Raw genomic sequence first — 13,879 nt, forward strand, 5'->3', positions numbered from 1 at the left:
AAGGGGTGAGAAATTACACCAATATCAGTGGACAATTTGCACTAATGTAACAGTGTAGGTTCCGTCCCTCTCTTCGCCTCAACCCTGGCTCGAACCAGGGACCCTTGCACACATCAACAACTGACACCCACCGAAGCATCGTTACCCATCGCGCCACAAAAGCCGCGGCCCTTGCAACGCAAGGGGAAACCCTGCTTCAAGTCTCAGAGCGAGTGATGTCACCGATTGAAACGCTATTAGCGCGCACCACCGCTAACTAACTAGCCATTTCACATCGGTTACACTAATGTAAATAAACATAGATGATGGAACATATTCCCTTTTGCTGACGTGATGAACCGCTAAGGGGACATAAATATTTACCATCTAAACCATGTGTGACCTCTCACCTCTCTGGCTGTAGAAGTGTTCTTCCTAACCAGTCCCTCAACAGCTCTCTGACTGAGCTCCACCCTCACTGGGTCTTCAGAGGAGAGGAAGGCTGAGGAGGGATGGAAGGATGAATGGATCAGTCACTCCATTAAGTGTAGAGCTGCTGTCTATGCTGTCTGACAAAATCACTATTTTAGTAGTTAATTAAAGTAAATAAGGCTTTATGACTGCTGAATACCAACTATCAATCACTTAGATAATGTATTTTCAGGTAGAGATACATCCTTGGGACGTCCCTAGCCCTTTGAAGTTGACATTTAAAATGGTTAAGGTTAGGGGTTAAGGTTAGGGTTTAGGGTAGAGATGTCCCAAGGATCCCAGATAGCATTGACCATTGTGCATTCTTCTGTCTCTTTTACATAGCAGGTGATGGGTTCTGACTTCTGAACTTGAAAATATGAAATATCCTTATTATGTGAAATTGAATGAAACAATAATGTATGTTGATGCTAATATGATGTACAATATTCCATGATGTTTCTATATGATAACAATACAGTAATATATTTAATATGATGTACAATATTCCATGATGTTTCTATATGATAACAATACAGTAATATATTTAATATGACATATACTATTTTTTAACAGTTTCACTAATTCATTTTAATTAACTTAATCATTATGATTCAACATCGGTTCACCGTCTCACCTCATACTGTATTGGAGCAGCAGCAGCTGACTGCCCAGTTCAACATCAGTTCACCGTCTCACCTCATACTGTATTGGAGCAGCAGCAGCTGACTGCCCAGTTCAACATCAGTTCACATTCTCACCTCATACTGTATTGGAGCAGCAGCAGCTGACAGCCCAGTTCAACATCAGTTCACCGTCTCACCTCATACTGTATTGGAGCAGCAGCAGCTGACTTGATCGTTGATGCTAATCATCATGTTTGAATCTGAGAGTAAATAGAGCCGACTACACTCTAAAAATGAAGGGTTCAACTGGAGTTGTTCTCAGATCCCCTAAGAACCGTAGGGTTCTTGGTCAATGAAAAACAGCCCCAAAAGGTTCTTCAAAGAACTTGTTAGAAGGTGGGTTCATAGAGGAACCTCCGTTGTTGCTGGACTTCTTCCGGGAACTTCGCAATTACAACTGAAAATGATGGTGACAAGCCTGCTACAGCATGCAATACTATTAACTCACAAGGGGGCATAACGTTACATGTACAATACTATCCCATTTTGGAGACGTTACATGTACAATGCTATCCCATTTAGGAAACGTTACATGGACAATACTATCCCATTTAGGAAACGTTACATGGACAATACTATCCCATTTTGGAAACGTTACATGTCCGCCCCCTTGTGGAGGGAAATTAATATCTTAGATGGTAGCTGTAGATGGGATTCAAATGCATAATGGTATTAATACAGTGTCTAGACTACCTCTTTTGTATAAATGCCCTTCAGAATCCAAACACAGTATTGCCACGCAGTAAAATGTTGCGTATAAATCTTTCAAGTCAGCCTGATAAAATATTGAACAATTTGTGTACAAAGATATCTTGAAATGTGATATTAGGCCTGTATGAGAGTACTGTTACTGTATGGCAGTACTGTATTGGCTAGTGCTTTCTCCAATATGTTATTCTATTTTACATTACATTGTATGTCGATGCCATTTATCTTTCAATATTTATTTAATATATGTATATATGTTTTAATTAATGCTTGTAAGACTATTCTTTGACACATTTACTCTTCCTTTGAAATTCTTATAGGACAGAACATGGACACAATGCAATTGGGATCAAGAAGAAGGTACAGATATGTTGTAGGACAGCTGCATTTGAAGTGTACATTTAACCTACATAGCAGTCAATACAAACTGAAATCCATTAGCATACAAATGTGTGGAAATGATATTTTCAGATCTTCTCAGAAATGAATCAAGTCCATGGAATGGATATAGACACAAAGATAATTCAAGGACTATCAGAGGTAGAGAGGCGAGGCAGGGGTGAGGACATCATCCTGCTATTTTGACAGTCCCTGAAGGACAATACAGAAGAGGGATTTGCTCTTATTCCTTCCCTTTCTCTAATGTATTTTGTAATGAAATTAGCAAGTGTAGTAAGATCATTGCTTTACTTTACTAGGACTGGAGACCACAGCAGCGATTCTGCTCTTGCCCAACCTCTTCAATGAGGACCCGAGTGGCCTTTATGTCCGTGACAAGGTATGTCTATGCACCAATCATCTGTTTCTTCATAAACATAAGTGTGCATGCTTATATAAAACTACAGCTATACATTTGTTCTGTTCTTTGTTAATTGTTTGTGTATTAATCTTTTCTTACTTTTGTTGACTGTGTTCTGGGGATCAGAGAAGTTGGGGTGAAGTTACCAGGGCCGGTCATAAAGATGGAAAACTTCCTAACATAACTAAGTGGATACGATAAACACACTAAAGCTGAAACATCTGTATTTAGCATCAAGTCTACAATATTGTTTGTTTACCTATGATTCATTTTTAATGTTGTTTTTATTGTACATCATTATTTGTTTTTAAATGTCATGAAAAGCACTATACAAAGTAAATGTATTATTTATTATGGTCTGACATGTCTGCAGGAATGTTGCAATTTGGTAATGTGTTTTGTTTGGTAAATTGTTTTGTAAATATTAATTCACATTTGTGGTGCCACTAAATAAACAATGAATTATTTAAATCAATATTGTCAATATTGTTATTATTAAAATACGTTTTAATAATGCAGGGAGGGTGGACAGGGAGTTAAAAAAAATTAATCCCAAAAGGTTCTTTGAGGAACCAATATTAGGGGTTCCCACAAAATGTTCTTCAAATAACTTTTAGGGGTTCCCCCACAGTTTCAATTTGAAGAACCCCTAAAGGATACTCCAGGAACCTTTACTTTTTAGCGTGTATATTGATAAAAGTCACCTTGTCCGAGAGACATTTACATAGTTATACACAGCCCAATTTGGGATGACTATTTTAGGGCAAAATAGCGGCCACAACACACAGACCTGATATCGCCCATAATTCAATGTCCATGGACGTCACGTGCTGACTGGGTATGACCAAAGTTATTATAATTAGCTACACTTTGTAGTACATTTTTACACTATAATAAATGTTTCTGATGCCACATCGCCCGTTTTCAAAGGGAGTCGTTGGTTTTTAGGGGCAGTCGCTTTTTAGCTTTTTGTCTGAAAGTATTTTCTCAACTGCGATACTAACTCCAGTCAGCAGATGGCGATGTGCGTCTTTCAGGTGATTCTGCCAGTGTGACGTATAATCTAGTGGACGGGACGCTTCTTCAACATCAACAGCTAGTCAGCCACCTTGGTTCACTCTAACTTTATGGAAAAAGGTTTATTCAATAAATCTAGCAACTCCTCTCATACTGGGAAGACCCCCCCCAGGCCTTAAGGGCAGTTTATTTCAAATGTAGTACCTGGATGGAAAAAGTCCAATACGCGTTTTATAGTTACATCGTTAGGGTAACTTAACCTAAAATGGACACACTCCCATCAGTTTCTGAGACAACTGCCCAGACTTTGTAGACTGTTTAATAATGCTTAAACCTCATCTTTATAAGATACCAACTCAAAACCTACGTTCGTCTACATATGGGTTGTTTAAATTGTATCTAATTATATTCCCAGTATTACTTTATCAAATCTCTAGTAATCATTATACACATAAAATTCATCATATTTTCATATATTCACAGAATCCATATAAAACGTAAGGACTCTCCATAGCTACGAAGCAGCTCTCCAAACATCCTCCCAGCAGAACAAAAAATAAACTTTTGTTTCCCGGACAATGACCATGGGATCCTCATCGGTTCTCTAACCTCCCAGAGACCACGGCAAAATCAAGCCTCCCAGGAACTATAGACCTTCTGCTGCTTTCTAAAATATCATCCCGCTTATTATCCACATTACAATCATCTGATTCAGCATATTTCTATATGTTATTATCCAGAAGACAGATTAAGACTCATATCACAGTCACACAACTCTCATATCACAGTCACACAACTCTCATATCACAGTCACACAACTCTCATATCACAGTCACACAACTCCCATATCACAGTCACACAACTCTCATATCACAGTCACACAACTCTCATATCACAGTCACACAACTCTCATCAGTCACACAATGCTATTCCCAAACATACCTAATCAATTAGTTGTTTTTCAACAATATTTTAACCTGCAGGAATATTTTCTAATTTGTATCTCATAGTTGTTCCTAGGATAATGAATCAAATACATTTACATCTTTCAATACTTCTAAAATGGGGTCCAGGTTTAAAACAATTACAGGTTTAAAACAATTACAGGTGCACCTTACTATCTTATACTATATCATAAATGGTCTTAACTAGTAAACACAGATTCTAGTTTTCATCCAGTTCACACAGATAGCTGACTCAGCCTCAGATTCTACTGACTGGGCCCTGTTTCCACCTCCACACAGGAATACACACTCAGAGCCTACTGACTGGGCCCTGTTTACACCTCCACACAGGAACACACACTCAGAGCCTCCTGACTGGGCCCTGTTTACACCTCCACACAGGAATACACACTCAGAGCCTGCGAGGATTTTCTAAAAACTCCACTTTGCGTCTTTCGCTCACCTCTTCCTTTTTAAACTACGTTGGAGATGTGGTATCCACTCGGCTCACTGCCTCTCAGATCAAAGGTGGGTCCATCTGCTCCGTTCCCGCAGTGTGGTTTCCCTGAGATCCCAAGTTAGAGGGATCCCTGGTGCACCATTTACCGAGGTCGTCAGGAGCGGTCACCAAGTGAAGATTCACATCCCCATCGCCAAATGTGGTGGTTAATTTCTTTAATATCAAATGAGACAAACTTATCACACAAGTCAGAGTTATTCTTAAACTAAATCTTTATTCACTTATAAGGGAGCAGGTCAATACAACACACAAATAAAGTCAATCAATTGAGTGCCCTACGATAATGATGGCTGGTCGACAAATCACCCCCAGATGATTCATTGAGAGATGAATCACCCCCAGATGATTCATTGAGAGATGAATCACCCCCAGATGATTCATTGAGAGATGAATCACCCCCAGATGATTCGTTGAGAGATGAATCACCCCCAGATGATTCATTGAGAGATGAATCACCCCCAGATGATTCGTTGAGAGATGAATCACCCCCAGATGATTTGTTGAGAGATGAATCACCCCAAGATGATTCGTTGAGAGCCCCGAGACAAAAGTACAAAGGTATTTTACAGCCAAGATACACCCCTTTCAATTTACATGACGAACAATAGATGTATAGAACGGGTCACAAGGTTAAGATTTGTATGAAAGACACTTATAATTCTCAGCAGACAGTATCTGCTGTAAAAACAGTACTCTTTGTGTAGAGACCAGGGTCTGGCCCTGAGGTCATCTCTCCCTGGTACCATATAGAACAGAAACATTAACTCATGCTCTGGAATGCAGTCTCTTTAGGTTTTATCACCCAAAATACATTGTAAATCTCCTGTCAGTGTTTTCTCCCAGAGGCCCATCCTCAGTAGAACACACAGACACAATAGTTCTAAGAACCCTCTATTCTGTTGCATAAAACAACCATTTGATGCAATAAAAGTATTATAACATAATCTTGCAGTTTTGCTCTCAGTGTCCACTGAAAGTTGACTAGTAACAACAACTGGGACCTAAAAGACACCCACCCAACGAGCTAGACGCGCTAAAGAGCTAGACGTGCTAACGAGCTAGACGTGCTAACGAGCTAGACGTGCTAACGAGCTAGACGCGCTAACGAGCTAGACGGGCTAACGTGCTAACGAGCTAGACGTGCTAATGAGCTAGACGCGCTAACGAGCTAGACGGGCTAACGAGCTAACGAGCTAGACGGGCTAACGAGCTAGACGGGCTAACGAGCTAGACGTGCTAACGAGCTAGACGTGCTAACGAGCTAACGAGCTAGACGTGCTAACGAGCTAGACGTGCTTACGAGCTAGACGTGCTAACGAGCTAGACGAGCTAATGAGCTAGACGTGCTAACGAGCTAGACGTGCTAAAGTCCAACCTCAAAACATAAATGGAAAAACCAAAGCCCGTAACACTTTAAGACAACATATATATCCTATATTTTTGTTGGAAAAGTTTGCTCACCACCAACAGAAAACAACTTCCATTTCACATTATAATCAACTACAATGATTCACCTTCACCAATATAAACATGGTGTCTACTGGCTGTCAACAATTAAAAACAAGAAAAAAACACGTATTTCTAAATAATAATATACAATAGTATCTTTTGTCCTTTTTCTTTCCATAGAATCCTTCCTAAAACTCACTAGCTTCTAGAACTCTCGTCTTCCTAAAACTCACTAGCTTCTAGAACTCTCGTCTTCCTAAAACTCACTAGCTTCTAGAACTCTCGTCTTCCTAAAACTCACTAGCTTCTAGAACTCCCGTCTTCCTAAAACTCACTAGCTTCTAGAACACTCGTCTTCCTAAAACTCACTAGCTTCTAGAACTCCCGTCTTCCTAAAACTCACTAGCTTCTAGAACACTCGTCTTCCTAAAACTCACTAGCTTCTAGAACACTCGTCTTCCTAAAAGTCACTAGCTTCTAGAACACTCGTCTTCCTAAAACTCACTAGCTTCTAGAACTCTCGTCCCCTTGGAACGAGCCCAAACAAAAGTCATCTCCAATACGGAAAAACATGCAGTCAAAATAAATTGTGATCCATGGCAACGCACTGACTAAACGCAAAACACAAATCTTTTTGACTGCCCACCCTTGAGACAATCAGAAACCAAGTTGTCCTTAACACAGACATGTCTGATATTCTGCCTAGCAACAGGGACATGTGATCGATAAACCTGACTTCTCCCCTGTCTGGACCCAAGGTGACTGAGGCCCGTTTGAGGGAGGAAGTGCAGCTGCCAACACCAGAGTCAGAAAGGAGACATTCTAATAGCAAGAGGTCAATAGTTCATATCAGCATATTCTGCAGATAAGACATCTTAATTATCTATGTTACTTAGCTAATTCTGATTTCTCCACCACAATCTTACCCCAGAAACAGGCTCCAGAACAATAGCTGTGTTACTGGTGTGCAGGATATAACCTTTACTCTGTGGAGGATCAAGAGGAACCAGTCAGTTTCTGTCATATTCTTGGCTGACAGTCCGAACATCATGGGTTCATTCTACACACCCAGAACAGGTAGAACATCGTGGGTTCATTCTACACACCCAGAACAGTTAGAACATCATGGGTTCATTCTACACACCCAGAACAGTTAGAACATCATGGGTTCATTCTACACGCCCAGAACAGGTAGAACATCATGGGTTCATTCTACACACCCAGAACAGGTAGAACATCATGGGTTCATTCTACACACCCAGAACAGTTAGAACATCATGGGTTCATTCTACACACCCAGAACAGTTAGAACATCATGGGTTCATTCTACACACCCAGAACAGTTAGAACAGGCCTCTATCAACACACTTTTCTATGTTATAGGAGTTAGGTTCTTTACCAATCTCAAGCCCAATGCCTCGGCTTAAACAATTATATTTTACTGCACCAGCATTAGTAAGGTTTAATAGAAATTTCCCTCACAGTGCTAACGAGCTAGACGTGCTAACGAGCTAGACGTGCTAACGAGCTAGATGTGCTAAAGTCCAACCTCAAACATAAATGGAAAATCCAAAGCCTGTAACACCTTCCCCCTTAAGACAACCAATATATCCTATATTTTTGTTGGAAAAGTTTGCTCACCACCAACAGAAAACAACTTCCATTTCACATTATAATCAACTACAATGTTTCACCTCCTGTCAACAATTAAAAACAAGAAAAACACACTTGTTTCTAAATAATAATATACAATTGAAATATTTTTTTCTCCTTTTTCTCTTCTTACTATAGAATCCTAAAACTCAACCAGCTTCTAGAACTCTCGTCTTCCTAAAACTCACTAGCTTCTAGAACTCTCGTCTTCCTAAAACTCACTAGCTTCTAGAACTCTCGTCTTCCTAAAACTCACTAGCTTCTAGAACTCTCGTCTTCCTAAAACTCACTAGCTTCTAGAACTCTCGTCTTCCTAAAACTCACTAGCTTCTAGAACTCTCGTCTTCCTAAAACTCACTAGCTTCTAGAACTCTCGTCTTCCTAAAACTCACTAGCTTCTAGAACTCTAGTCTTCCTAAAACTCACTAGCTTCTAGAACTCTCGTCTTCCTAAAACTCACTAGCTTCTAGAACTCTCGTCTTCCTAAAACTCACTAGATTCTAGAACACTCGTCTTCCTAAAACTCACTAGATTCTAGAACACTCGTCTTCCTAAAACTCACTAGATTCTAGAACTCTCGTCTTCCTAAAACTCACTAGCTTCTAGAACTCTCGTCTTCCTAAAACTCACTAGCTTCTAGAACTCTCGTCTTCCTAAAACTCACTAGCTTCTAGAACTCCCGTCTTCCTAAAACTCACTAGCTTCTAGAACACTCGTCTTCCTAAAACTCACTAGCTTCTAGAACTCCCGTCTTCCTAAAACTCACTAGCTTCTAGAACACTCATCTTCCTAAAACTCACTAGCTTCTAGAACACTCGTCTTCCTAAAAGTCACTAGCTTCTAGAACACTCGTCTTCCTAAAACTCACTAGCTTCTAGAACTCTCGTCCCCTTGGAACGAGCCCAAACAAAAGTCATCTCCAATACGGAAAAACATGCAGTCAAAATAAATTGTGATCCATGGCAACGCACTGACTAAACGCAAAACACAAATCTTTTTGACTGCCCACCCTTGAGACAATCAGAAACCAAGTTGTCCTTAACACAGACATGTCTGATATTCTGCCTAGCAACAGGGACATGTGATCGATAAACCTGACTTCTCCCCTGTCTGGACCCAAGGTGACTGAGGCCCGTTTGAGGGAGGAAGTGCAGCTGCCAACACCAGAGTCAGAAAGGAGACATTCTAATAGCAAGAGGTCAATAGTTCATATCAGCATATTCTGCAGATAAGACATCTTAATTATCTATGTTACTTAGCTAATTCTGATTTCTCCACCACAATCTTACCCCAGAAACAGGCTCCAGAACAATAGCTGTGTTACTGGTGTGCAGGATATAACCTTTACTCTGTGGAGGATCAAGAGGAACCAGTCAGTTTCTGTCATATTCTTGGCTGACAGTCCGAACATCATGGGTTCATTCTACACACCCAGAACAGGTAGAACATCGTGGGTTCATTCTACACACCCAGAACAGTTAGAGCATCATGGGTTCATTCTACACACCCAGAACAGTTAGAACATCATGGGTTCATTCTACACACCCAGAACAGTTAGAACATCATGGGTTCATTCTACACACCCAGAACAGTTAGAACATCATGGGTTCATTCTACACACCCAGAACAGTTAGAACAGGCCTCTATCAACACACTTTTCTATGTTATAGGAGTTAGTTTCTTTACCAATCTCAAGCCCAATGCCTCGGCTTAAACAATTATATTTTACTGCACCAGCATTAGTAAGGTTTAATAGAAATTTCCCTCACAGTGCTAACGAGCTAGACGTGCTAACGAGCTAGACGTGCTAACGAGCTAGACGTGCTAAAGTCCAACCTCAAACATAAATGGAAAATCCAAAGCCTGTAACACCTTCCCCCTTAAGACAACAAATATATCCTATATTTTTGTTGGAAAAGTTTGCTCACCACCAACAGAAAACAACTTCCATTTCACATTATAATCAACTACAATGTTTCACCTCCTGTCAACAATTAAAAACAAGAAAAACACACTTGTTTCTAAATAATAATATACAATTGAAATATTTTTTTCTCCTTTTTCTCTTCTTACTATAGAATCCTAAAACTCACCAGCTTCTAGAACTCTCGTCTTCCTAAAACTCACTAGCTTCTAGAACTCTCGTCTTCCTAAAACTCACTAGCTTCTAGAACTCTCGTCTTCCTAAAACTCACTAGCTTCTAGAACTCTCGTCTTCCTAAAACTCACTAGCTTCTAGAACTCTCGTCTTCCTAAAACTCACTAGCTTCTAGAACTCTCGTCTTCCTAAAACTCACTAGATTCTAGAACTCTCCTCTTCCTAAAACTCACTAGCTTCTAGAACACTCGTCTTCCTAAAACTCACTAGCTTCTAGAACTCTCCTCTTCCTAAAACTCACTAGCTTCTAGAACTCTCGTCTTCCTAAAACTCACTAGCTTCTAGAACACTCGTCTTCCTAAAACTCACTAGCTTCTAGAACTCCCGTCTTCCTAAAACTCACTAGCTTCTAGAACACTCATCTTCCTAAAACTCACTAGCTTCTAGAACACTCGTCTTCCTAAAAGTCACTAGCTTCTAGAACACTCGTCTTCCTAAAACTCACTAGCTTCTAGAACTCTCGTCCCCTTGGAACGAGCCCAAACAAAAGTCATCTCCAATACGGAAAAACATGCAGTCAAAATAAATTGTGATCCATGGCAACGCACTGACTAAACGCAAAACACAAATCTTTTTGACTGCCCACCCTTGAGACAATCAGAAACCAAGTTGTCCTTAACACAGACATGTCTGATATTCTGCCTAGCAACAGGGACATGTGATCGATAAACCTGACTTCTCCCCTGTCTGGACCCAAGGTGACTGAGGCCCGTTTGAGGGAGGAAGTGCAGCTGCCAACACCAGAGTCAGAAAGGAGACATTCTAATAGCAAGAGGTCAATAGTTCATATCAGCATATTCTGCAGATAAGACATCTTAATTATCTATGTTACTTAGCTAATTCTGATTTCTCCACCACAATCTTACCCCAGAAACAGGCTCCAGAACAATAGCTGTGTTACTGGTGTGCAGGATATAACCTTTACTCTGTGGAGGATCAAGAGGAACCAGTCAGTTTCTGTCATATTCTTGGCTGACAGTCCGAACATCATGGGTTCATTCTACACACCCAGAACAGGTAGAACATCGTGGGTTCATTCTACACACCCAGAACAGTTAGAGCATCATGGGTTCATTCTACACACCCAGAACAGTTAGAACATCATGGGTTCATTCTACACACCCAGAACAGTTAGAACATCATGGGTTCATTCTACACACCCAGAACAGTTAGAACATCATGGGTTCATTCTACACACCCAGAACAGTTAGAACATCATGGGTTCATTCTACACACCCAGAACAGTTAGAACATCATGGGTTCATTCTACACACCCAGAACAGTTAGAACAGGCCTCTATCAACACACTTTTCTATGTTATAGGAGTTAGGTTCTTTACCAATCTCAAGCCCAATGCCTCGGCTTAAACAATTATATTTTACTGCACCAGCATTAGTAAGGTTTAATAGAAATTTCTCTCACAGTGCTAACGAGCTAGACGTGCTAACGAGCTAGACGTGCTAACGAGCTAGATGTGCTAAAGTCCAACCTCAAACATAAATGGAAAATCCAAAGCCTGTAACACCTTCCCCCTTAAGACAACAAATATATCCTATATTTTTGTTGGAAAAGTTTGCTCACCACCAACAGAAAACAACTTCCATTTCACATTATAATCAACTACAATGTTTCACCTCCTGTCAACAATTAAAAACAAGAAAAACACACTTGTTTCTAAATAATAATATACAATTGAAATATTTTTTTCTCCTTTTTCTCTTCTTACTATAGAATCCTAAAACTCACCAGCTTCTAGAACTCTCGTCTTCCTAAAACTCACTAGCTTCTAGAACTCTCGTCTTCCTAAAACTCACTAGCTTCTAGAACTCTCGTCTTCCTAAAACTCACTAGCTTCTAGAACTCTCGTCTTCCTAAAACTCACTAGCTTCTAGAACTCTCGTCTTCCTAAAACTCACTAGCTTCTAGAACTCTCGTCTTCCTAAAACTCACTAGATTCTAGAACTCTCCTCTTCCTAAAACTCACTAGCTTCTAGAACACTCGTCTTCCTAAAACTCACTAGCTTCTAGAACTCTCCTCTTCCTAAAACTCACTAGCTTCTAGAACTCTCGTCTTCCTAAAACTCACTAGCTTCTAGAACTCTCGTCTTCCTAAAACTCACTAGCTTCTAGAACTCTCGTGTTCCAAAAACCCACTAGCTTCTAGAACTCTCGTCTTCCTAAAACTCACTAGCTTCTAGAACTCTTGTCCCCTTGGAACGAGCCCAAACAAAACTAATCTCCAATACGTGCAGTCAAAATAAATTGTGATCCACTGGCTAAACACAAAACACATCTTTTTGACTGCCCAGCCTTGAGACAATCAGAAACCAAGTTGTCCTTAACACGGACATGTCTGATTTCAAGAGGAAACTCCTGCAATATCCGTAGTAACTTTCCACCTCACTGTGGAGCTTCTCTCTCTTTTCAGGGTTCAATCAATAGGCATGTTGTTGGATCGGGGCCCAGTCCCCAATGTCATGCTCTAGTACATTTGGTTTGGCACATCTGAGAATGAACCCTGATATTCTAAAAGCAGCGTAACAATGTCAATATAATTGTACCCAAAGATTGTCAGTTGGTTGCATAAATAATTATGATGACTAAATCTTACATGAATATTAAACATGAAATATAAAAACCCCTTTGTTAATATGTATTAGCAAAAATTCACTAAATAGTGAGGCATAAAATGTATATTTTGTCAGGCTGGATGTTTGAAATATGAGGTGATTTGAGACCTGCTACTTCAGTAGTGGAATAAAGACATTTAGCACATGAATGTTGTAAATAAATACTAGAGTGATGTAGGATTGTTCATATAATTGATTATAGACCAATTTATTGTAATGCGACTATGTGTATAGGCTGCAAGTATGTTGAAATTAAATTGTTTTCTTTTCAACTAAAACCAAACTTATATTGTATGTTGGGCACAGTCTTATTTTCAACGACATTTTGCTAGGTGAGATATCCCCAATGTCACAGTTTAAATGGGTCCAAATCAATAGTCTAAATGCAGAAACAGTTTAGCAATAAATCACTGATATCGATTAGGGGGGAAATCAGGTTGTACGTGATGTTGAAACTAACACAACTAAAAAAAACACATGGAAATGGGAGATATATTTTACCTCACTGGTTAGAGGACAACCTACAGAAGACAGTCAGCTACATTTTGGAGTGATGAATTTAAATGTAGGGGTCGCTAAACAAAGGAACACAACATTTATGTCATCACTCATCGATATCATGTTGAAATGGAATCTGGGAGTAATGTGTACATCCCTGGTTAGGGGACAATTTGTAGAAAACAGCTAGCTACATTTTGAAGTGTTGCATTTTGATTCCAGTGGGTCACCAACATGGTAAATGTAAAACAACTATTTTTGTGTTTGTCACTTTTTGTTAAATCTCATAAATAGTAACTCATCCATTTCAGAGCCTGGATTTTCCTCCTGAGGCTAAAATCCATATCATGTTGAAATCAATAGAACA

General features: G+C 39.8%; 1 protein-coding gene across 1 annotated transcript in view; it reads right to left on the reverse strand.

Annotated features, from left to right (window-relative positions):
- Positions 1 to 13,879, reverse strand: part of LOC115149589 (gastrula zinc finger protein XlCGF17.1-like) — a 35,537-nt gene that overhangs the window by 18,257 nt on the left and 3,401 nt on the right. The window contains exons 3-5 of the mRNA XM_029692544.1: positions 11,251 to 11,310; positions 9,516 to 9,575; positions 7,500 to 7,559 (exon numbers count right to left, since the gene is read on the reverse strand). Coding sequence (XP_029548404.1) covers positions 7,500 to 7,559; positions 9,516 to 9,575; positions 11,251 to 11,310 — 180 coding nt within the window. The remainder of the gene's footprint in view (positions 1 to 7,499; positions 7,560 to 9,515; positions 9,576 to 11,250; positions 11,311 to 13,879) is intronic.

Source organism: Salmo trutta, chromosome 15 (assembly GCF_901001165.1).
Source record: "Salmo trutta chromosome 15, fSalTru1.1, whole genome shotgun sequence".
Classification (NCBI taxonomy): domain Eukaryota; kingdom Metazoa; phylum Chordata; class Actinopteri; order Salmoniformes; family Salmonidae; genus Salmo; species Salmo trutta.